General features: G+C 53.9%; 1 protein-coding gene across 1 annotated transcript; it reads right to left on the bottom strand.

Moving 5' to 3' along the window:
* Positions 1 to 25,284, bottom strand: FHL2 (four and a half LIM domains 2). The gene is given in 7 exon segments (XM_036873031.1): positions 1 to 434; positions 2,419 to 2,605; positions 3,348 to 3,517; positions 6,608 to 6,782; positions 14,341 to 14,363; positions 14,366 to 14,516; positions 24,924 to 25,284. Coding segments are annotated over 6 exon segments (837 nt in total). The 5' UTR covers positions 14,496 to 14,516; positions 24,924 to 25,284; the 3' UTR covers positions 1 to 282.
* Positions 25,285 to 25,737: the final 453 nt, after the last annotated feature.

Raw genomic sequence — 25,737 nt, 5'->3', positions numbered from 1 at the left:
TTAAATATGCAGTGAAAGAAAAGCGTTTATAAAGGTATCACTCAGAAGGATTTTTACACTTTGATTGGCCTCGCCTGATTACAAACACTCAAAACCCTCTTCCCGCCTCAGGCTTCCATGGCTTTCCTCCTCCTCTAACAGAACGAGCACAACGGGTAGATGAAGGGTGTAAACAGGCGTGAGTGCCGCTGAGCAGCGCGGAGGCGAGTCCCCGGGTGGCTGGTGGAGCCAGGTGCAGCGCGAGCAGGGGCTTGGGGGGCTGCAGGGGGGTCGGGGAGCGGCTCAGATGTCCTTCCCGCAGTCGGGGCACAGGATGTCGTCCCTCTCCGTGAGGAAGCCTCGCCCCACCAGCGACAGCGAGCACTTCTTGCAGTTAAAGCAGTCGTTGTGCCACTGCCGCTCCTCGAAGGAGATGTACTTGGTGCCACCCAGTCCTGTGGACGGAGGACAAGGACACGGGTGAGGACGGGGGGGGCAGGGGGAGAGGAGTCCTGCGTGGACGCGTTCAAAGCCCGGCTGGTGCGATGTGATCAGCGCTGGGCTCCACGTTTAAATCCCGTCCTGTGCTCAGGTCGGGGAGCTCCTGAACCGCAGGAGAAAGAGAGACAGACGGACTCCACAGCTACGTGACAATCGCCGTAATTATAAGAAGCCTGCGGGGTGTGTGTGTCCCTCCCACCCGAGTGAAACGCCTGAGTCACGGAGCCGATTTCTCCCACCCCTTCCTTCCCTGGGTGACTCAGGTCTGGTGCTCAAAAATTTGGCGATTTAATGAATGAGGCGCCAAAGGGAGCACAGACGAGGAAGATGTGAGCCGTCTCTGGAACTGCCCAGAACGGCCTCACGAAAGAGACGCTACGTGGGCGGGGGGCAGAGGGATGGGCACGCCTGCTGCGGGAACAAGCCTCAGCCATGCACGAGACTCGGAGGTCTAGTGAGGGTGGTGGAACGTGAGAGCGGGTTAGGAGGACGTGTGGGCAGTGGAGAAAGCCATCCTTCACCGAAACGGCGGAAGCAGGAGCTCATTTCAGTTGGGGTGTCTGACTCTGTCTGATGTCTACTTCTTACCAAATGTTTAAGGTACGCTGGCCACCTGTTACAACACAGCCCCTGAAACAAAATGGAATCAAATACACGGGGTAATCCTCGGTGAAAGGATTGGATCATGACTCGCGATTACAAACTCTTTCCAGAAATAACGGCTCAATCTGCCATGTTAAGAACAAGTAACAACACTGGCTAATAGTTGGAGGTCTCAGAGGAGCAGGAGAAGTCTGTCATTCACCCAGCAGTTAGCTCCTTTTGTAATTTAACAGCCTGATGTCTGGCATTACATCCATTCACACGTGGGCGGCCTCAGGCTAATCCCCTGGGCTAGTGAGTGACAGGACGGGGCGGGTGGGGGGGGGGTGAACCCAGGTCTCCAAGGCTAGTTCTTTTTTTTTTTTATGATCTGAAACCTAGATAGGGACTTTTTCTAATTTAACTTTTTTTTTTTTACTGAAGTGTGATGTAAACTATTATATATAATAGCAGATGTAAACTATTATATATAGGATGGATAAACAAGGTCCTACCCTAGAGCACAGGGAACTCTATTCAATATCCTGTGATAAACCATAATGGAAAAGAATATCAAAAAAGGAATCTATATGTGTATAACTGAGGCCAGTTTTCTGATACCACACTCCCTCTGCTACTGAAGGAGCTGCACCAGCAAAGCTTTTCACCTCTTCCCCTAAACATCTTAAACTGCCTTTACCCATCCTAGGCCCACAATGACTACGAGAGACCCGCAGATCGCACAGCCCAGGCCCTGGCCCTGAGGCAGAACCAAACCAGTGATTCAGGCCAGAGTCTCAGGGTTTTCTGCATATATGAATCATCTGAGCAGCTTCTAAAAATTCTAACACCCAGGTCGTCCCCCGGAGTAGTTAAGTCATGACCAGGCAGCAGACGTGTGTAGAGTTCCCCAGGGGTGTTTGAAGTGGGAGCATTTCCAGGACCAGAGCCTCGCCAGCCATCTGGTCTCCGCTCTGAATTTGGGGCACACCCTGTAGTCGCCCAGATTCGGGCTCTTGCTCCACCGAGCGCCTGGCGGGTGGGAAGGGACGACCCAGAGCGCGCCCCCCGCAGAGGCCGGGGAGCATGTGCACAGCCCAGCTGCTTTTCTGCGCCTGTGCGGGGATGTCAGAGACCCACAGCCTGCGGTCTGGAGAGAACCCAGCCGAAAGCAGAAATAACGCCGCCGTGGAGAAGAGGCCGCGGGGATCGGGGGGAGGCAGGGAAGCGCGCCCAGCGTGCGGGGGAGGGCAGCGCGGCGGCCCAGAGTCCGCACACGTGAACAGATCCACAAGCCGAAGCCTGGCAGCCACACGAGGGGCAGCGGGTGGTGCAGGCCGGGGACGGGACACTCACCGCTGATGGGGCTGGCGCAGCCGGCGCACTTCTTGGCGTACAGGTCGCAGAAGCAGCCCAGGCAGTAGGCGAACTCGTCGCGGGACGTGAAGCGCTGGCCCGACAGCGGCTTCTTGCAGGCGGTGCACACGAAGCACTCGCGGTGCCAGGGCTGCTCCCGGTACGTGACGCCCCCGCTGGTGATGGGCTGCGGGCAGAAGGGCGTCAGCTCCCGCGGGGGCCCGTGCCTGGCGCCCTTGTCCCGGCCCTCGCCTCTGGAGGACGCGCGGTCTTCGCCCAGGACACGCCGCACCGGCGTCCGAGTCCCAGAGACGCTGTCCTCCGGACGGCAAGGTCACCCCCGCCGCCCCTTCCCCAAGCTGCCAGGCCCCCGCTGCAGGCCCCGGATCCCCGTTCGTGACGTGGGTACCGGGGTGTCTGCCGGGACAGCACTGCCTCCTGGCCGGCAGGAGGGCGAAGCAGGGAGACCGCAGCGCAGGGGCCGGGATCTGATGGCGCGCAGCCCCTCCTGAGCCCCCCCCCCCGCGGGCAGACCCCTGTGAGCGTCTCTCCAGCACCAGGTGCACCTGCTCCGACAGCCACCTCAGCTGCTCGGGTGGAAGAAGGAAGAGGCTTAACAGACACCGTGGGGCTGGCTTCCTGGGTGGAAAAAATGAGCCCAGAGCCTGCCTTCCCACCCTGTCTGTGGTCTTAGGATGCTTTTCTTTCTTTAACCTGATGCAGCCCTGGAATGTGACGAGGGATCTGTCCCCACCCCAGGGACAGGCCTTCCCAGTTTCCTTTTCCCCTCCCCGCCCCCGCCCCCCACTAGGTCTAGGGCTGTTTCTTGTTTGTTCAAGGAGGGCGATGAACAAAGACACCTTAGGGATAGGTGGACGCTCTTTCAGAAAGGACAACAGGTGTGCAAGGGCCGGGGGAATAAGAGATACCTTTTTGCACTGAACGCACTGCAGAGCATACTGCCTTTCGTAGCAGGGAACGCAGAAGTTCTGGCCGTCCTTCGGGATGAAGCTCTTGGTTCCGATGGGCTGCTGGCAGCGATGGCAGATGAAGCAGGTCTCGTGCCAGCTGCTACCCTTGTATTCCATCTTACGGGTGCCTGTCAGGGGTCGGGGAGAAAGGAGGACCATCGTGATTCTCACTAAAGGCCCCAGGCCAGACCACGCGTGCCTTCTGCACGTTCTGAAGGACAGTCTTCTGTCCACCTCAGAGCTCGGGGTACTGCCCCGTCCCAGGTCCGTGGGAGGGCGCCCGCCGGCACCCCGCAGCCCCAGGGAGTTGGGTGCAGACCGTGTGGTCCTTGTGCAGCATCGCCAGCAGAGGGCGGCAAAGCTCCTTCTCACGGGCTGCGGATGAGGACGCGCCTCGGACAGAGTCCACCGCCTGGTGGAAGGGGTGTCTTTTTCTGATTCAAAGGAGCAAGCGAGGAACCAGGTGAAGGCCTGGTGACAGCGTGACCCTGCCCGGAGGCCGTGGTGCACCTCCTAGGTGGGGCTCAGCCTCCCTGGGTGGGGACAGAGCCGTGCACCGTGGTTGGTGACTTGCAGGTGTGGGCAGGCGGGCAAGCTTTGCACTGAGCGGGGGCCGCTTGTCCTCTTTATCTGATTTCGGTGCAGAAGCCACACTGACGGTCTGCACTGCTTTCACCTTGATTTGGTTGTAGCACTTTCTAAAATCAGACCAAGGAAGGAAGCTAGCGCTCAGGTCTAGGTTTGTTTTTTTGGTTTTAAAAAAAGTATCTAGTGCTTGCATTTTTTTTTTTTTTTTTCCCACACACCAGGCCTTTTCCAGACACCCTGCCTCTGGTGCCCGGTCCGTTCCCTCTCCTGACGTCTCCATCTGTTAAAATCAGCTTGACCTTCGAGACTGCGCAAAGGTGACGGCCCCAAGGCTCCCTTTCCTGGCTGCCCTTCTCTGGGCTTGTGCCTCTGTCACAGGAGGTACCAGCCAGGCTTCTCCACCGTTTCTACCTAAAACCCCCTACGGCAGAGATGGTGAGATGCACATCCCTGGGGAGGAGGAGGGCATCGTCTTGAGACCAGCCTGCCAGAATCAAGAAAAATCCACCTTCTACTCTAAGATAGACATATATTTGTCCTTGGCAAAGCGGCAGTTAATATCTTTCTTCCCAATCTGGAATTTGCAGGCTGTTACCCTGGGAAGCTGTGCCTTTCCCCAAATGCGTGGCCCATAGCTCGGGTCCAGGCAGCTGGGCATCCTCACTGCTCAGTCTCCCCGCGGAGTCAGTAGTCTGACTCTAAATTACCCCTGTAGCCTTGATTCTCTTCACGTGTCAGTGTGACCCCAGCCGCTGTGCAGACTAGGAGGACTCAGCAGGGCACCTTGGTTTCTACAAATGGACATTCATTCTATTGAAGCTGAAAATTCAAAACCTTCAGTTGAAGTTCATCCTGCACATCTTTATCCTGCATTCATGAATACAGAGAATTTTAAAAATTACTTTTAAGGTGCATTTCTTTGTGTTCAGTTCCATTCACCAATGTAGTGAAATGAACTCCTTTAAAAGGACACTTGAAAATTTAATGTATTTGACATGCCTTTTAAGAACCTCAACTAGCAAACCAAGCCTCAACTAGCAAACTGGACCTCAAGTTGTTCCTCCTTTTTTTTTTTTTAAAGTAACCCCTATTTTTCTTTTATTTATTTTATTTATTTTTTTGGCTGCATTGGGTCTTAGTTGCGGCATTCAGGATCTTTTGTTGGTGCGCTCGGGCTTCTCTCTAGCTGTGGCACACGGGCTCCAGGGCACGTGGGCTCTGTAGTCTGCGGCACTCGAGCTCTCTTGTTGAGGCGCTCAGGCTCAGTAGTTGCAGCGCGCGGACTTAGTTGCCCCGGGGCATGTGGGATCTTAGTTCCTCAACCAGGGATCAAACCCTCATCCGCTGCATTGGAGGGCGGATTCTTTACCACTGGACCGCCAGGGAAGTCCCTCAAGTTCTTAAGTAATTGTTGTTGAAATGAATTAAACTTATAAATATGATGAATCCTAAAATATCTTAAGCGTCAAAACCATTTACAAATTAAGAAAATTCCAGTGTAAAACCACAAGCCTAAACCACTTTCTTGATTGCACACTTTCAGTCAGCATCATAAGGTTAATTTACTCTTTAGACGAAATTTTTTCTACACTTCACCCACACTTTACCAGATTATTTAACACACTATTATTGCTCTGGGTTGGATTCTCTTTATATGTGTGCCCTTAATTCTAAACTTTCCCAGGACTAAAGGAAGCGTATCTACCAAAGAAGCTGTCCTGAGGACAGATGCCTTCCAAGGCAATTTGAGGGCTCCCTGCGCAGCTGTATTGAGCTTCCTAAGAGCTGGGGGTCCCGGCCTGTGACCCTGACCCCCACTCCCCCAGCCTGAGCCTGATTCGGGGGCCACATCCCCAAAGACGGTCAATGGACGGAGTCCTCTCTTGGTTTTAGGTGGCTCTCTGGTAGGGATGCCAGATTACCGAGGTCCCAGGTGGGATTAGCTGAAATTCCGATTTGTCTGGGAGTCCTGTATTTTATTTGCTAAATCTGGCAAGGCTATACCGTCCAGCCACCCCTTACTGGTCACACAGAGGACGTCACTGACCCTAAGTAGCCGATGAACCATCCAAGGTCCAAATCTTAGTCTCTTCTTGCCCGCACTGTGTGCGTGTCTAACAAGATTCGTTTTTTTAAATTCTGTATTGAATAATTCCATAAAGTATTTTTGTCCACTCTGTTCTTTAAAATGAAAGATTCCTCTCTGCCATAAAACAAAGAAACTAAAGTCCCCCCAAAGAGCAAGGGACACAGTCCCATCCTCCCCCACCAACAGACAGGTCACCCATCACTGGCCTTGGCACTGGACGCAGCTGCCGCCGAGCCTGCCGGGAAGGTAACCTGCATAAGGGCACAGCGCCCAGCTCTCGGCCCAGCACCCATTTGCGGCAGTAACCAACGGGGCAGGAATTCCGCGCGTGCGCAGAGGGCGCGGAGAGGGCGGGGGGGGGGGGAAGCGCGCGCACACACACGCACTCACGCGCGCGCACGCTCTGCGGGGGTGGGCGGGACGGAGGCAGAGGGGGCGGGGGAAGCGCGCACAGGCACATCCACACGCACGCGCACGGACACACACTCGGTCTCTCTCTCTCTCTGCGGGGGTGGGCGGGAGGCAGCGGCTGGGTGCCCACCTGGCATGATGCTCTTCTTGCACTCCTGGCAGCGGGACGAGTACTCCTGCGAGTAGCAGTCGGTGCAGAGCAGCTGGTCCTCCTTGGCAGCGAACGGCTTGTCCACAAGGGACCCCCTGCACCGCGAGCAGTGGAAACAGGCCTCGTGCCAGTGCCGGTCCTTGTAGGACAAGTCCTGCAGGCCCAGAGCACACGAGACGTGAGACGTGAGAGGAGCCGGGGGCGTGGGCTCTGCTGGACCCACAGCGAGGGGGGCAAATGGGCAACGAAGGGCTGGAATGAGTCAGGTAGGATGCTTCCCTTGCTGTTCTTGGGGCCACTGTTTAGACGGGGGTGTGTGCGAGATGCGTCTGAAAAACGAGTGCCTTTCCCTTGGGGACCGTAAGAAAGAGAAACGGCACATGAAACTCGTCAGCGCTTCTCCTGGACACACAGACCCCGGGAGTCCTCTGGCCGCGAGGACGCTGGGCAAACCCAACTGTGCTGGATGATGGCTGTGATCCCCGCGGGAGGGAGCCCGGGCTGCTGGGAAGCTCAGAGGCAGAGCCTGAGGATGGGGCCCTGGGTCAACCTGGTGGAAAGCAGGTCAGGAGAGATCCAGTAGGTGCCATCAGCTGAGCGTCGAAGACCCGAGGATACAGTGAGCTGGGCAGAGAAAGGGCACAGACCAGGAGGGCAAGACAGGGGGGCGCCGGGCGGAGCTGTGCCGCGGCTCCAGGCAGCCGGCTGGGAGAGTTCCCGCCGGGCTGGACCAAGGAGGCCAAATGAATGAATGCAATTCAGCACTGTCTTTGTTGAGACTTTGAAAGTCGAACAAACCATTTAAAGTCCCGTCCGCTGGGAATTCCCTGGTGGTCCAGTGGTTAAGACTCCGTGCTTCCCTGCAGGGGGCACAGGTTCAATTCCTGCTCGGGGAACTAATATCCCACATGATACAAGCGTCGTGGCCAAAAAATTTAAATAAATAAATAAATAATGCCCTGTCCACTAAGAACAGTAATCAGCCTAATTTAAGAAGAGTAGGAGTTTTTGATCATGGGATCACTGTTATAACACTGATTATAGAATAAATGCATTTAACAGTTTCTTGTATGGAAAACAGTATGGCAGTTCCTCAAAAAATTAAAAAGAGAATTACCATATGATCCAGCAATTCCAATTCGGGGTATATGCCCCAAAGAACCAAAAGAAGGAATCTGCAGACCCACATTCACAGCAGCCAAAAGGTGGAAGCCACCCCAGCGTCCATCCACAGATGATGGATAAACATGGACTATTATTCCGCCTCACAAGGGAAACAAATTCTGACACACTCTACAACATGGATGAACTCTGAGGACATGCTAAGTGAAATAAGTCAGTCAGAAAAAGACAAATACTGAATCATCCCACTTATATGAGGTCCTGGAGGAGGTAAGTTCAGAGACAGGAAGCAGCAGGGTGGGTGCCCAGGGCTGGGGCAGTGCGGGTGTTAGTGGGGACAGAGCTTCAGTTTTACAAGATGAGATGGTTCTGGAGGTGGATGGTCGCACAACAGAGTGTAGGTACTTAGCACCACTGAACTGTACACTTCCCAACAGTTAAGATGGCACATGTTATGTGTATTTTACCACAATTAAAAAGTAAGTTTTGATTATCACGTGGCATGTGGAAAGCACCCTTCCAGAAGTTCAGCGGGTCCCCTCCGTGAGCCCCACCCCGCTGAGCTGCGAGCCTGGGAGGGCAGGGCAGGGGACAGCAAGGCTGCGAGTGAACGGGGAAGAAAGGAAGCCAAGTCCAAGGACATCTGCCTTTGGGGCCTGACCTTCAACACAGCCCAGGGGGGACCCTCCACGGACGACATCGTGAGAGCGAAGCCACCAGCTGTCACCAGTTGCCCTGGTTAGCGAGTCCCATAGGAGGACAGCGCCGCGCATCGTTAGGTGACTGGACGGTCAGGGGAAAGCTCATTTAAAACGATCTCGTGGCTCAAAAGCACTGCAGAAATCCACTTGCCTACGGTGAACATTTCCGGCATGAAAACACATCAGCTAGGTTGACAAGAGCTCATGTGTTGACAGACATCTGACACTAGAAAGTTCCCTCGAAATCTGGGTACCACCGCCCTGTCCTGACGAGACCCTAAGCACCCAGGCAGGACTTCTAGACCTTCTGGAGGCCCAGCTCCACCCTCCCGAGGCTGCTGGTCACTTGGTCACTTGCTGTCCTGCGTCCCGCATCCCGTATTCGAGGGAAGGACTGCTCACGCCCTGGCTTCTGCCTAGCCCTCCAGGCTGGTTAACAGCAGCCACATGGAAACATCCCCCCTTCCTGGTCCCACCCCCATCCCGCCCCAGGGAGCTAGACTCTGTCCTTCCCGGATGCCGGCGCAGCTGAATTACCAGCCGTCCCTTCCCTGGAGCACCGTGACCCTCACACAGCTGCTCCCTTGTCTGCCCCTCTCAGGCGCGCGCGCGCGTGCACACACACACACACACACGTGTTTCTGCATTAACACTCCACAGCCCTGAAATATGCATTCAGGGGCATTTGATAATTCTCAAACCTTCTGATGAAATGTTTCTCCTCGAGACAAATACCAACCCACGCTCCTGCTCTCAGAAGCCTTGGTGAGTCACAAACGTCTCTGAACAAGCTAGCGTCACTGTCGAGGGTGGGGCCGTGGGGAACTGGAACCATCCACCCCTGTTCCAGCTGCAGCCAGCAGTGACTGCCCTCCGGGCACCGCCCTGCACACCTGCTGTGCCACCAGTGCCCTCGGGGACCCAGGAGCACAGTGTCTGAAACGCCTGATGTATTTCATCCCAGCGCTTAAAGCGGACGGCTCCAGACTCAAACCCTGGCTCTGCCACGTACGTACCTGCCGTGGGGCTGGGGGTGCGTCACCTGACCTCTCCCAGCCTCAGATCCGCCCGGGGAAACAGGGATGATGGTGAACCACTGACAACGGTCCTGGCACATTGTAACGGCTCGATTAATGTCGGTCTTAGATGCCAGCTCGTGGTGACAGCAGGTGCCCCGAAGCGTCACTTGCTGAGATCACATTTACCCGTGAAGACGGGGATGGAACGGACGCCCTCACCTAAGCTCCGAGCTCCTGGCTCAGTCACTGCTCTGTACAGTGCTTTCAGCCTCCGCAGCCCTTCTGATTCTAAAATTCTTAGTCCCCTCTTCCTTGATTTCAGCCGCACAGTAACCCCACGGAATAAGGTTTATTCCCATTTGATAGGTGAGCAAGTTTAACGTAACAATGCCAAGACGCCGTGAACCCCGTTTCTTGCATCCCTCCTGCTGACGTGCGGCCCGGGAGCATCTCTGCAAGCAGGTCTCAGCAAGCTCGCCCAGCCTCACCCTCTGCCCCAGTCTCCTCTCTCACCCCGTGCCCGTGCCTGACCTCGGGAGGCCCGCCCCTCCGCCCCCTCGGCTGTGAGGCCCCGCGCGGGCACCAGCCGCTCGGTGACGCCTGCGTGGCCATGAGTGATGCTGGCCCTGCAGGACGCTGTGCCCCTGGTGCCACCCACGTGGGCACCCCCGGAAAAGCCCACGTCATGCAGCTCGTTCAGGACCACACACGGAAGCCCTCATCTGCTGCTGTGCTGTCGGGTTTCCCGGTAATCCTCCTTCTCTTGTGGGGTCCTGAAAAGCGAGTCTGAGTCAAGTTGATAATTCACGTCACCACCTCCTCCTGAACTCACTTCTGCAGAGTCCATGCCCTGTGGGCGCGGAGGTGGGAAATGCCACTGGCTTTGGGGGCTCGGGGCTCGTGGGGACGGACCGGAAAACGGCACAGAAAGGCCAAGGCTCCAGGTTAGGTTAGGTTGATTCGACCCGGTGCCTGAACCGAAACGCACGGCTGCTCTGAATGCTCGTCTGTAAGACTGGCTTCCTAGCGGCTCTTTCCACCTCTGGTGTTCACGGCTCCAAACGGAGTTTTAGTTTTGGTTTTTAGTACCGAGCTAGTCTCGTCTCACTTAATTCTATTATGTGTCGAGTATGCCAGATGGTCCCCAAAGATACCATTTAGATGCTGGAGGTTCAAGGCTAAGACATATGGACGCACTGACTGACTTTCAAGAACTTGGAAATGTCCTAGAAATACCCTGGTTTTCAGGTTCTGTAGAGAGAGAGCATGAAGGGGAGAAACAACAAAAAGGAAGAAAAAAAATCTTTGACACATTCCAGAAAAAAGACCAATACTAATCTTATGCACGCAGAATGTCATAAATTGCAGTAAAATGTCTGATACACAAGGTAAGATAAGGCCCAAACACTTCCTTTCAGAATTTATATATTTTTCCATTTCAGAAATATTCCTAATATGGGAAGCGCCTGTGGCTTTGCTCCCAATGTGCCCTCGTTGAGACCTCAGCTGAGCCGCAGTGGGGGGTCAGCGGCCTGGAGCACCCCCTCGCCCACCAGTTAACGAGGGCAGCTGCGGGCAGGGGGGTCCCTCACCCTCCTTTACACCCTGTCTATCCCTCCTGGGCTGGGGGAAGCTCAGATGCTGATTCCCAAACTAGCCGGTCCTCAAATCCACGGGATTTCACCTCATCGGTGGATCTGCCGTGTCATTCGTGCTCAGCGCTTTGAAAAGGTGTTCTGCACTCTGAGACTGTCAGGCTACCATGTCCCCAACTGCACATCCTTTCAAATCCTAGAAGAACGACGCTGTGCAGGCCTGTCCCAGGTGTGCCCTCAAGGGGACCTGTTTACTTGTTTTTTAAATTTATTTTTACTATTTATTTATTTTTAACTTTTGGCTGCGTTGGGTCTTCGTTGCGGCACGCAGGCTTTCTCTAGTTGTGGTGAGCGGGGGCTACTCTTCATTGCGGTGTGCAGGCTTCTCATTGCGGTGGCTTCTCTTGTTGCGGAGCACAGGCTCTAGGCGCGCGGGCTTCAGTAGTTGTGGCACGTGGGCTCAGTAGTTGCGGCTCATGGGCTCTAGAGCGCAGGCTCAGTAGTTGTGGCACACGGGCTTAGTTGCTTCGCGGCATGTGGGATCTTCCTGGACCAGGGCCTGAACCCATGTCCCCTGCATTGGCAGGAGGATTCTTAATCACTGCACCACCAGGGAAGCCCCCAATGCTGGTTTTAGACCTGCAGAAGGTCCTTTGACTGTTATCACCTCTTCCTCTTCGCGGCCCCCTCCAGGCACGCGGGTGGGTGGGTTTGGAGGCCCGTCTGACTTTATGGCGCTGCTCGCAGAGACACGGAAAACCCAAAGTCTGAGCCAGGTTTGCGGCCCAACTTTAGAGTTTGCTAAAGGCACCAATTTGCTGATGCGAGGGACCAGCAGCCACCTCTGAGTACTGGCCCAGCTTATCTTTTCTTTGGTTTCTTGACTTTTTGAAGCCCGGGAATTAGGTAGACCTATCCCCCGAAAAACATCTGTAATCAGGCAAAAAAACATATATTTTGCTGGTATCCACAGGTGTCCAGGAAAAATTTCCGGAAGAGCATAAGGTCAGAGGATCATACATTTTTATTTGTATTACCTGTTGTCAACTATTCCCCTGGCCATAAAAATGAATGATTTTTACCCCTGGAGATGACAGCATTTCCTCAGAGTTAACTAAACGGAAAGAAAGAACAGAAAGAGAGTCTGCATAGAAATGATGCTCAAACACAGGTAAGCTACCTATGGAAGCAGGTCATCCTGAAGTCCTGCCTACCTCATTTGAAAGTCAGTCAATACCCACAACATCAGCCTAATCCCCGGTGGCTTGCAGTATTTTAAGTTATACACCCACGTCCTTCGGAGGGAGACCCAAGTGGGGCTTGTGGCGCCCCTGCTATTTCAGACAAGAGAAGGGCCACCAGACCCGCCAGCCCGGCAGCTCTGCCCAGCACCCCGCCTGTCAGGCTGGGGCTTCTCTTCCCCAAGTGCAGGCACATTTTTCCTGCCATCACTTCCTCCACAAAACCAACTGTGTAATTACTTCTGAAAGCCAAGAAAACCGTTCCAAATATTCAGAAGCCCCAGGTGGCAAGGTCTAACTGCAAGTTCACATCTTTTCCCTTCCCACATGCGCAGAATCACGTGGCGTAACTCCAGAGAGTGAACCGTTATCCGGGTTGAAAAGTTCAGCGTGATTGACGCCTGACTTTGCAGCACTCTTGTTGATTTTGGCCCCATTTGGGGAATTCTTGTTTATCTGCTCCTAAAGCATGTGCTGAAGGATAACTAGTTTCAAGGGTCTGCCCACTAAATCATACTGAAGAAATGATCAGTGATTTCGCTTTTGTTTTTACTTTAGCCCCCAGGCAAGGATGATGAGCCCTAAATCTCCAAAACGTCTCCTTTAAACCACAGTTGTTTGTCAGAATGATATCTGAACCTCTCACCTACTTATGTCTTTTCCAGGTAAACCCTTTATAAAATAATAATTGTTTTCTCTGCTTCTTAGTTCTTCCTCAAAGCGGACATTTTTATTGATGTTTCTCTAGTGAAAACTGATAAAAGAGACAGGGCGAAGCTTCGAGAGGCAGGGGGAGGGAGCAAATTGCAGGGAAGCAGTCGGAAGAGTAGAGGGGGTTGGAGTTTTCCACACCATCAGCTGCTCCTTAGGGCACTGATTGCGTGATAGCTACACACCACGAGAACCCATGACGCAGGCTCCCTTGTTGTAGCTCCCTTTTATAAACGTGCAGACGGGCACAGAGGGGTCAAGCCACGGGCCCGCGATCACACGGCCAGTGAGACGCAGAGCCAGGATGGAACGGGGCAGCGTGGGTGTCTGAGCTCTTGTGCTTGGCCTGGAGATGAAGGCAGAGGGACTCGGCACACATCACACAGAGCTGGAGGTCGGAGGGCAGGCGGCTTTCAGACAAGCAGGACCGGCTACTTTTGCTCGTGGTCGTAGCCAAGGCTCTGGACGCTTTAAGGCTTCCACGGGACAGGTGCCGAGTCCCGTGTCCCTTCCGTTCCACGTGCCACTGCTCTGTGGAGCCACGACACGTAGCTGCAGCTCGGGCTCAAGTGGGGCCATCCCACACCCTTTGTCTCTGCTCAGGGCAAAGGCTTCTTCCCGTAAGACGGGAATATCCCTCGACTGTCACTGAACGCCTAGCGCCAGTAAGCCGGCTGCTTACTGACCGTCATGGGAAGGACGGATGCGACAGAAATAGGGCAGACACGCGCTGGACCACTCCGGACCGCCCCCAGCAGAGCCAGCCCTACCTGCTCAGCCGGCAGCCACACATCCTGACCCTCCCCACGAAGAAGACAAGCTCCCCCGATGCCCCAGTGCAGGCAGGGCCTCTCAGCCCCTCCAGCCGGGGGTGGGTGCCGGCTCTCCCACGTGACACTCACTGCGCCAACACTGACCGCCTGCACCTGCCCCACGAGTCAGCCCAGGAGGGAGAGCGCTGCCTCGGGGGAGCACGGGATTGGGTGGCAGGTGGCTGGTTGGATAAGGATGCGGACCACGGGGCCATCACAGGTGGACCTGGGATGCTTGGCACACACGTCCTGGAAAAGCCCCGACCAGGGGCAGCGGGACTGGGACGGGCAGAGACCAAGCCCGTGGGGAGGCGGCTGGGAAAGGCCGGTGGAGGGTCCGAGCCCAGCAGAGGGCCTGCAGAGTGTCCAGGCTGATGAGGACCAGGACGTGAGCACAACCGTGCTGAGAAGCGTGTGGTTCTCGGGGAGTCCCAGTGCGGGTGTCCAGGGGGGCTGGGAGCCCGAGGGAGGGCGGGGGGCACGGGGCTGGGGGACGCCCAGGGCCGGGTACCTTGCAGTCGCAGCCGATCAGGTTCCGCACTCCTCGCACGTGCTGGCGAAGAGGGCCTCGAAGCAGGCCACGCAGTAGGGCCGCTCCTCCCGCAGGACGTACTTCCTGCCGAAGAGGGAGTCCTCGCAGTGGCGGCAGTCGAAGCGCTCGGTCATCCTGGCACCAGATTTCTGCACCTACCAGGGAGGAGACAAAGGACAGGCTCGGTGAGGGTCACCCTTCCCATCACCTTTCCCACCGGTGGCTACATCCTCCGTGTGAGCAATCGACACTCACCCTCGAAGCGGGTGTTAATTTTCAATGATACTTTTAAGAACTTCGCTGGGGGCAGTTCTGTGTCTGAGTGCATTCCACTTCTTTAAAAGTCCCAATTCTGGGTGCCGTGTCAGAAAGCGTGATCTCAGTTTTGGACCCAAGAAAGAGCTTGCATCAGAGCCCTCATCCCTGGAAAGGAGTGCCTGCTTCAAACGTGGGACGCAACCTCACATCTTCCATTCTCCCTGCCCCCAAAATAGCACAGCAGGATAGAAAACAATATGCTCATTGCTATAAAAAGACTTTCCATGAGCTCCCCTTTATGATTCATGCATTTGAATAAGAAGAAACCACAGAAGCCAAGGGAGGGGTGTCAGAGCATCACCTCCACCCGGCTTCACAGGGAAGCACGCCCGCCGCCCCGGGGGCCTCATTCCTCCCAGATGACAAGACTATCCTCTCCCAGCCCAGGTATCCAGGGAGCAGGAGAAAGGGAAAGGCTGGCTTCCAAGGACAGGGATTATCACGGTGGGAAACACAGTGACGGCGGCAGTCAACGGCCACTCCAGGCGACACCTCGAGCTGCATTTTTCCAGGATGAGTGTGGTGTGTGTCTGAGCAGAAAGGACAGGGTAGGGGTAGAGGAAGGCGGGAGGTTTCCCCCTCCCCCCCCCATGTGGTTCCTGCACAAACATGTCAGCACTACCCCAGAAAGAGCCGCTCTACCCTGGGAAGACTAGGGGTGGAGAAACGCCTCCGAGTCATTAGAAACACGGTCCAACTTCTTTAGAAGTATCTTCTCAAGTGGCAATATTAGATTCGCTACAAGTGAAAAAGTTTTATAAATTATTAAATATGGAGACAGGTCGACTGTGTAACTCTGAGCGATGTTTCACAAACTCTGATTAAACTTGATTCCATTTTCAGTCATTTCCACCCACTTCAGAGTGAATTCCAAAATAATACCCCAGGATGCAAATGAAATATTGCTGCCTGGTTTATGAGATAATAGCGAATTTTGATAGTGTTATTTATTTTGTACTTTTGTGTATGTAAGATCCTGACAACTGTAAGCAAAGAAATGGACAGCTTTCAAGCATCCATACTTGGTTACTTCTGTGTTTATTAGGACAGTTTTTTCCCAAAGTATGAAGCATGCAGCTGGACACATGTAGCGAGAGCCAGCCCTCTGAATTGCTTTTCCTGGGTTAAAAGAAAACATTGTCTGGACATTCTTGCAATAACATCACAAGATGAGGCTCCTGAGAGTTTTGAATTTTTGTTCTGAAACACAACATGTTAAATATCCTTTGTCCTAAGGCCAACCGTCAGGTTGCAGCGGCTTATGTTGGCAGAAGATGCAATGCTTTCCTGTAATTCCTCAGTTACTGGCCTTGAAAGTGGCCATCGTTTAGCTCATCGCAGTTAAGCGCCGTCCCTCCAACATATAGATTTTTCGAATAAAGGCTGCCATTTACCTGTGGAAGCTTATTGCCTATTTTGGTCACACAAATTAAAGAATAATGACTTGAGGATTTGAAATAAGAACAAGGAAAGGAGATAGGGCTATAGATCATAAAATGTTTTAATCTGGAAACAATTTGGGAGATTATCTATGACTACCTCATTTATGGATGGAAAAACTGGAGGCCAGGAATATTAATGAAAACGAAGATTCATATGAGCATTCCCAACAGCCATCTCACTTAGAAAAAAGAAACTCTCGATCTAAATGGAAAGGTGGTTGGTTCCATGTGGGTTTGGACAAGCGCAGGCCCTGCAGGGGAAAGGAGACGACAGACCATAGACTGCACCAACCCCACTGGGCACCGTTCCTGTGCTCTGGAGCCATCAAAGTGGGGAACTGTTTTCGTCCCAGGTAAGGCCCTGGTGGTGCTCAGACCTGGGATATGCTTTCTACCTCCTCCAACTCTGCAGGACTGGGACAGAAGTCATCTAACAGAGTAAACTGTGAGAACACACAGGGCTCCATGTCAGCTGAAGGGGACCGAGGTGACCCCGAGACAACGCCCCCATCACTGAAACCAACTCCCAGGAGGACCCGTGTGGCCGCGACCTGCCCGGAGGGTCCGACAGCCCCCGTTTCTGCAGAACTGTCTTGGACGCTGGTGGATCTCTCTCTCATCTTGTTTCTTATCTCCTCTGAGAAGTCACTCCAGTTTTATTGGCTAGGACAGCACTTCTGCTTAAACCAACAAGTTGGGGTGGAAAGTGAGACCATCACTAACGAGGGGCAGAGCAGAGGGACACAAATCTGGCCGCATTTCCGGCAAAGTTACAAGAAGCACAAACCCTGAGCGTCAGAATCAGTAGCCCACGAGCTACTGAGGAGACTAAGAGCGTCCCCTCCACCACAAAGTGTTTAAAACCAATTCTTCTTTAATCAAATGCTACCAAATAGAAAATTATTATACAAATTGTGTATTTAAAGTTATACGATCCATCTTAAGCCTCTTTTTAATGGCAAAAACTTAGCTATAGCCTTGCAATTAGACGCCTCCTATAACTCCATTTTTTAATCTTATAAAAATGCCTGGTTGGGCTTCCCTGGTGGCGCAGTGGTTAAGAAATCCACCTGCCAACGCGGGGGACACGGGTTCGAGTCCCGGTCCGGGAAGATCTCACATGCCGCGGAGCAACTAGCCCGTGCGCCACAGCTACTGAGCCTGCGCTCTAGAGCCCGCGAGCCACAACTACTGAAACCCATGTGCCACAACTACTGAGCCTGTGCACTAGAGCCAATGTGCCACTACTGAGCCCGTGCGCCACAACTACTGAGCCTGTGCGCCACAACTACTGAAGCCTGCACCCCTAGAGCCCGTGCTCCACAAGAGAAGCCACCGCAATGAGAAGCCCGCGCACCGCAACGAAGAGTAGCCCCCGCTCGCCGTAACTAGAGAAAGCCCGCGTGCAGCAACAAAGACCCAACGCCGCCAAAAATAAATTAATTAGTTAATTAAAAAAAAAAAAACAGACATCTTGGGGTTTTTTTTAACCTAATTGTGCACAATCTGCTTACCCTCTCTCAACTGCCGTATCCCTCCCTGCGGGTTACCTGTCACTCCTGCCCATCACCTTGTGCACAGGTGCTGAGAATATGAAGCAGCAGCAAGCGAGGAGACATCTGGACGCAGGTGTGACTGCTGACTTGTTATTCATGAACCAAACCCAAATCCCAGCGTCGGGGAGTTCTCACCCCTCCCCCGGGTTAAGTCATCCTCTGATGTCATCCCCCTCGGCTCTGAACAAGCACCCGGATCTTAGGGGGCAAGTTTACAGCTGTGGCCACAGGCCCAGCCACCGACCACAGTGCTGGGAGAGCAAAGTCCCAGGGTGAGGGGTGGGTGCTGACAGGCCTGGGGTGGCGGGACAGGGAGAGCTTTGATCTCCGATTAAAACCCATTCTCCACCTGCGCTGAGTCAGAGGCAATGACACGGGTTCAGAGCGCCGTGGGCAGCAACGCGCAGGGCTCCCCCTTGGAAAAATAATGACTATCTGCAAGGTCCACAGGCTTATACGTGTGGGCTATTTTATCTTCTCAGGTTGAAGAACTATCAGTGTCTGGAGTTGCGGGCTGGTTGGGGGGGAGGGGAAGAGAGAAGAGAAACAAGAAGAAAAGGAGGAGGAGAGGAAGTGGAGAGGGTGGGGAAAGGAGAGAAAGCAAGGAGGAGGGAGATGGAAGGAGGGCGTTTAGAGCCCAGGAAGCACGTGCATTTTTTTTTTTTATAACCGAAAACACTTCTTGGGAATCAAGGGAGGGGCAGAGTTTCAGGTGTTTTCCTGAACAGGAGGCCCTTTGGGCCGCACGAGTGTCCGTGGAGCACCCTCTTCAATGCTCCCTTTCCTCAACTACGTACTTTAATCTGACCCCAAAGATGCCATTTGCTCCTGCCCCTCGAACCCACACGTCTTTCTCTCTCCACGCTGCTCCAGGAGACTGCCCTAACAGCCTCGATTCCTCCAGAGAAATCTGCGAACACTCCCAAGCCTTCCCACAAGCAGGAAGCAGCCTCAGTAAGTCAGTGCCGAAGAAGCCATGCCCAGCTTTAAATGCCACCCGGGGTCCCAGGTGGGAAACGCCATGGCTTACCAACATCCAGGCTTCTCAGAGAGAATTAAGAAAATTGGTCTGTTGCATGTGGGCTCGCTCTTTGAAGAATGTGTTGGAAAATGCAGTGTTTTCGTGACACCACAGGATGCTGACTGCCCGTGCACCTCCCAGCCCCCAACCATAAGCCCCGCAAAGGTGGGCCCTAGGATCACTGGGGCCACGCCAGGGTGACAAACCGGGTCAGGCGCTTCATAAACACCTGGGGAATGAATGACGGACACACGGATGGCGGCGGGCGAACACAAATATCCCAGAGCACAAACATGTAGGCAACATCCAGAGTGGAAACGAGGAATGTTTTATGTGAACAACCCACTGTGCATAGCAACCCCAGATGTAATGGGGCTTGGCGTCCGATGCTGGTACAATTTCTAATGCAACAGATCCTGAGCTGCATTCTTTCTCCTCCGCCTCTGGCCTCTTCCCCTTCCAGATACACTGCTGCTTCCACAGCGGGTGGAACTGTTCTTACTGTGTTTGGATCCAAAACCCATGTGACACACACAGCTGCACAGCCCCGCATGAGGCCTGGTCAGGCCAAGAGCACAAGCCTCACCGAGAAATGTTCCCGACATCTCTGCGCGGAACTGCCAGCTCCCCTGACCCAGGCTCCAGGTACCAGCGGGGCCCCGGGTGTCCACCCGGCGCAGCGGCCTATAATCTGAGGTCCTCTGTCCAAAGGCAGGGGCTCTCACACCAGAAGGGAAGCCAGAGAACATTCTGCGCCAGTTTGTTTCTCTATGGACAGAAGGATCAACACAACGAACCAGCTCTGCTACCCCCGACACTCTTTCCATTAGTCCAGCGGAACTGTTTTCTCTTAAATAAAATTCTGGTGAAAGGCAGAGGAACACCAGCTTGAGGGATGTTGCTATTTTTAAAAACATGTTATAATGTATTTAAAATTCATTTGAAATCCATTTTGGGATTCTTCTGAGAATGACTATGCCTACTGCTGTATATTTATGGCTTCATTTACTGAGCCTTTTCTGACTATATAGGCAGGGATCAGGGAGGTATTATACCTTGATATATAAACTGGTAACTTTCAAAAACGTTTAACAAGCTTGATTTGTCTATGCTCATGTTAAGAAATGTTTTGTGTGAGAGACAAGGCTTGAGTAAGGTGAACTGCTGTCTTTGGAATTATCTTTTGGATACTGAAAATGCGAAATTACAAATGTCAGATTTCTGACTTTAAGACCAAAAACTAAGAATAGTGACACTTGTTTTGATGTCCTGCGGACTTTTAAATCCAGTCAACAAGGATATATTAAGTAACCTCTCTTTTCTAGGTACCGTCTTAGGCCCTGGGAGACTGAGATAAAACACACAGTCTCCGAACGAGTTTAGTTCTAGCTCCAAAGAGTTTAAATCACCTTTAAGATACTATCTGGATATTTAATCTCTAAACGTGTCAGTTCTGTCTACGCAGGACAAGCATCATTATGTGGGCTAGGATGGCGATCGGCCTCAGGTCCGTAACTAGCACGTGTGTGTGTGTGTGTGTGTGGTGTGTGGTGTGTGGTGTGTGGTGTGTGTGGGGTGTGTGTGTGTGTGGTGTGTGTGTGGTACGGTGTGTGGTGTGTGTGGTGTGTGTGGTGTGTGTGTGTGTGTGGGTGTGTGTGTGGTGTGTGTGTGGTGTGTGTGTGTGTGGTTGTGTGTGTGGTGTGGTGTGTTGTGTGGTGTGTGTGTGTGGTGTGGTGGTGTGTCGTCTGTGTATGGTGTGTGTGCGGTGTGTATGTGTGTGGTGTGTGTGTGGTGTGTGTGTGGTGTGTGTGGTGTGTTGTCTGTGTATGGTGTGTGTGTATGTGTGTGTGGTGTGTGTGTGGTGTGTGGTGTGTGTGGGGTGTGTATGGTGTGTGTGTGGTGTGTGGTGTGTGTATGGTGTGTGTGGTTGTGGGTGTGGTGTGTGTGTGGTGTGTGTATGTGGTGTGCTGTGTGTGTGGTGTGGTATGGTGTGTGTGTGGTGTGTTGTGTGTGTGGTGTGTGTGGTTGTGTGTGGTGTGTGTGTGTGGTGTGTGTGGTGTGTGTGTGGTTGTGTGTGGTGTGGTGTGTGTGTATGGTGTGTGTGTGGTGTGTGTGGTGTGTGTGTGTGGTGTGTGTGTGTGTGGGTGTGTGTGTGTGTGGTGTGGGGTGTGTGTGTGTGTGGTGTGGTGTGTGTGGTGTGTGTGTGTGTGTGTGGGTGTGTGTGGGTGTGGCGGGGGGGGCGTGCACCCCACCCTCTCTCCCTCTGCTTCCTGGGAACATGTGGTCCAGTTATCCATGTCTGTTTGCACAAGAACAAAAGGAAAAACCCTCACTGCCCTTCATGCGTCTCCTCCCGCCTCCAAAAGGCAGCTCTGGTTTGCTCTCATCCGCTTGGCCTTCCATCTGCAATGACCCCAACTTCCAGGAAAGGTCTGGCCCCTCACTGTCCTCGAAACCCTGCTCCCCGTGGTGTTTCTCTAGCACAACCATCAGGGCCCTGGCACGACAGGCGTGCACACCTCCTGCTGCTCCCTTCGCTTGCTGCCTAAGTTGGCTAATTCTTATTTGTTCCAAAAGTTGTACCACCAAACATAGACAGACCTATTTTCTTGAAACCTAAATGTTTACAGGCTTCAAGGATGCTCTTTTACACTGGTTTTATTTACCCATAAAAACAAGGCAGACAGACTTCCCTGGTGGCGCAGTGGTTAAGAATCTGCCTGCCAGTGCAGGGGATACAGATTCGATCCCTGGTCTGGGAAGATCCCACATGTCGCGGAGCAACTAAGCCCGTGCGCCACAACTACTGAGCCTGCGCGCCACAACTACTGAAGCCCACACATGCTCTGCAACAAGAGAAGCCACCGCAATGAGAAGCCTGCGCACCGCAATGAAGAGTAGCCCCCACTCTTAGCAACTAGATAAAGCCCACACGCAGCAACCAAGACCCAATGCAGCAATAAATAAATAAATTTATTTTATTAAAAACAAAAACAAAAACGGGCAGCCACTTCTCCTGTGGGCACAGACACTTAGAAACACCTAAAGGAGATCTGTAAGTCACAGACTAAATCAGGGCTGGCAACATGTGGCTGACAAAGACCAAGGATGAGTAGGGTGACATGTGATGTCCAAACTCAGTGTGTAAGAATCACCCATGAGAAGTGGACTAAAGATGCACAGACCAGAGGCTGCCCTGAACCTCTCATCAGAGACCCAAGAGGGTGGGCAAGCACATTTTACAGCGAAAGGAAAGTGAGGACCACCAGTAGCAAAGGGGTGGTGGAATCTTAAAAAAAAACAAGACTGAGAGCTGGTGGGGAGAACTGGGAAGCAAAGTTACTGGGGAACGGTAGTAGTCAGGGTTCTCCCGAGAAACAGAACCAAGGGGATATATATATATATATATATATATATATATATATATATATATAATATGAAGAGGTTTATTATTGATATTAGGAATTGGCTTATATCATTATGGAGGCTGGAAGTCCCAAGCGGCTGACGAGCTGGAGACCCAGCAGAGCTACTGGGTGGTTCTAGTCTGAGTCTGAAGGCCTGAGAAGCAGGGCGCCAGAGGTTTAAGTTCTAGCTCAAAAGCCATCAGGCGCAATTCCCAAGAAGAGCTGATGCTTCAGTCTGAGACCAGAGCCTGGAAAGGACGGAGTCCCAGCGGCACAGTAGGGCGGCACAGTAGGGCGGGGGCAGTCCCCTCCTGCTCAGCCTTTTATTCTATTCAGGTCTCCAGCTGATTGGATGAGGCCACCCACTTGGGAAGAGCACTCAGGCTACAGATTAAAATGTTAACCACACCAAGAAACAACCTCACAGACACACCCAGAAATAACATTTGTGTCTCGGCGCCTGGTGGCCCAGTCAGGTCGACACAAAATTAACCATCACAAGAGCTAACGCCGAAATCCACCAGTCAGGACAAGAGAGGCCGTTCCCTTAACTCACCCCAAAGTCACGATGCCAGCCTGGACTCCGGAAGACTGGGCTCTCAGTCACTAGAGAAGGGCTTGTGCGTTCAGTTCAAGTTGGTCATCTTCAGGAAGTGACCACTCAGTAAATAAGTCCACGGGACCAATGTGGCTCTGATAAAACTGTCCTGAGAAAACCACCCAGGAAGTAGCCAATGTATCCAATGAACTGGGTATCTCCTGGCGCTGAGTCAGAGCAGCTTAGGTAAGTTACCTGCCTACTCCAGCCCCCTGCTGATAACGAGGCAGCCTGAGCTCCAGAGGCTGGGGAACCGGCCCTCAGTGCCCGCCAGGAAGAGAACCCAGACCTCTTGAGCCCAGTCTGATTTTTTTCAATATCCTGCTGGGTGGGCCCTTTTGTCTACAATTTAGAGTCATTTCAGTACTGGAAGTGGTTTAACAACAACCTTGGGTGAAAGTATGCAGACTAAGGCCTCAATGAAATGTTCGGGTGCATCTGCCATAGCTTAGTGGTTAGAACTCAGGCTCTCAGTTAAGAGCTGCCTGGGGTCACCTCTCAGGGTCACCATTTCTAGGCTGGAAAGCCTTGAGAAAAGTTACCTTGATCCCTCTGTGCTTCAGTGTATCTGTAAAAACGAGGGTAATAGCCAATTTGTATACACTGCTTCTTGACGTGCAGGCTTTATAGCAACCCTGCAAGCAAGCACCATCTCATCTGTGTTTTCCAGCTGTTGAAACTGAGGCACCATGAGATTAGGTGACTTGGCCAAGACTGCACCGCTCGGGGCTGATGGACGGGAACGTAAGCTCAGGCAGCCTAGCTCCAGCCCAAGCACACGGGCTACCTGCCACACCTGCCTCGTGGCACGTTTGTACCTGAGCCTACCCCACTGTGCCTGGCACTGCCTGGCCTGTGGTAAGCCAACGCAGCCCTCTGAACATGCAGCTGTGCAGAAGCACTGAGGCACGCCAGGATAACAAACACTGAAGAAACCCCATTCTATATATTAACTGATAGCCTTAAAATTCAGGATGAAAAACACTGTGAAAAAATTCATATACACGCACAATAAAATGTTCTTCACTGTTTGCTTTTATAGGAGTTTAACAGGCAGCCTAGGAATTCCTGTACTTCTCAGACTTGCCCAAATGTTTTTTAGTCGAAATCACATTCAGGACACCAAAGCCTCTCCCTCTAACGTATTATTACAAAACACACATAAGCGGGGGTTAGCGCCAAAGGGCTGGGAAGTATTTGGCATTGGTTCTGAACAGAGTTCTCCGGCTGTGAGCCCCAGCTGTGATTTATTGTGATTTAAGTGCCCCAGTGCAGCTCATTTAACCTGGTTAGACTGGTGGGAATGGAAACCCAAATGGGTATCAGAAAGTAAAGAGAACTCTCTTCATTTGTCGATAAAACATTTAACACTCTCTTCCTGCAATTTTAGGTATGCTAAGGTATCACACGAGTACAGTTTAAGATTACCACTGTGTTCGTCTAAAACAAGCCCCCTTTTTTTTTTTTTTTTTTTTAACCCTGGTGGTTCAGTAGTTCAGTTTCCCCACGGGTCGATGCCTGAGGCCACCGGCAAGCTCCACTCCTTCCTACCGCAGGGAAAAGCCTGGGCGCCCAGCCCTCTGGGACCACTGGCTTCGTGACCCTCCTCTCCAGGAGGACGGCTGCCTTCCTCCCTCCGGGATGGGGCGGGGTCCCTCCCACCCAAGGTGCCCCCGGGGTGTCCCCGTGGCCCAGCTCCCCTGTCCCCATGTCCCCCCACTGCCCAGCACCCCCCTCCCCAGATGGCCCCACCCCAGATGTCCCCATCGCCCCCGGTTCCCCTGCCCCGGGGTCCCCCTCCGCCCAGGCTCCCCGGTCCCCAGGTCTTCCTCCGCCCCCGGCCCCCCGGCCCCCGGCCCCCACTGCCGGCCCCCTGGCCCGGCGGGGGCGCACTCACCGCGCGGCGGCTCGCGGACGGCGGATGGCAGCGGAGGTCCGGGCGGCTGGGCCCGGGGAGAGGCGCGCCCCGCCCGGAGAACCCCGCGTGTCATTTGACCAAATAAGAGACGCTCGCCGGGCGGCGCGGGCGGCGCTGCCGGGCGGGCGAGCGCCCCTGGGCTCCGGGGCGGCGCTGGGGACCCCGGCCCTTTGTTTGCCGCGGGCGTTTCCTCCGTCCTGCGGCGTCGCGGGCGCCGGCTCCGGGGCTCCCGCCGGGTCCCGAGCGCGCGGCGGCCCGGCCGGGGAGGTGCGGGGACGCGCGGCGGAGGGGCGGCCACTTACCGGGTCCGGAGGAGCGGGAGGCGCGCCGAGGACGGGGGGTTGCGGAGGGGGGCGTCTCTCCGCGGCCCCGCAGCCCCTCTGCCACCAAGTGAGCCGGCCGATGGCAGGAAGAATGGGGGAAGGCCGGGTCTTTGTCCCGCTGGGGAGGGGAGGGGAAGGACCAGTCGCCCACACTCCAGGCCGAGGGCTCCTCGGACGCTCTGTGGCCCCCTCCGGGCCGGGAAGACCTAGCAGAGGAGGAGAAAGCGCCTCCCACACCAGAGCCCAGGCCCCCGAGCCCGGCCGGGGAGGGGTCAGAGGCGGAGAGCTCACGGCGGCCGGGATGGAAACGTCCTCCGCGTGCAGCCGGGGCGCAAGGTGGGCAGAAGGACCGTGGGCAGGCGTGTCGCGTTTAGCATCAGTGGGCCTCAGAGAAGAAGGGAAGCTCTCTGATTGCTTTCCCTTCTTTGATGCTCTGTGTCCCGTGATGTTTAGCGGCCCCCCATGGGTGTCCATCACGGAATCACAGAACCTGAGCGCCATCCTATTAGCTACCACCTGCTGAGATCTAGCGCTACCGGGCATCTCATTGGATTCTCGCCCCTTAAAAGTTAGAGGTTAATAATACCCCCGTTTTATGATGAAGAAATTTCAGCTCAAGAGAGGTTTGCTCAAGGCCTGCTGAGCAATAATTATGGCAGCTGCCATCTGACCTGGAGTCTGTCAAGGCCAAGCCCTGTTATCTCGCAGGAGAGGAGGTACCCCTAGTCCCATCAGTCACTCCAGGGCCCCTAGAGGCTGAGACTCGCCCCAGACCTGAGCCCCCAGAACTCTG

This window comes from Balaenoptera musculus, chromosome 13, assembly GCF_009873245.2.
Source record: "Balaenoptera musculus isolate JJ_BM4_2016_0621 chromosome 13, mBalMus1.pri.v3, whole genome shotgun sequence".
Taxonomy (NCBI): domain Eukaryota; kingdom Metazoa; phylum Chordata; class Mammalia; order Artiodactyla; family Balaenopteridae; genus Balaenoptera; species Balaenoptera musculus.
The sequence above is the reverse complement of the archived record's forward strand: the minus strand, read 5'-3'. Positions and strand labels throughout refer to the sequence as shown.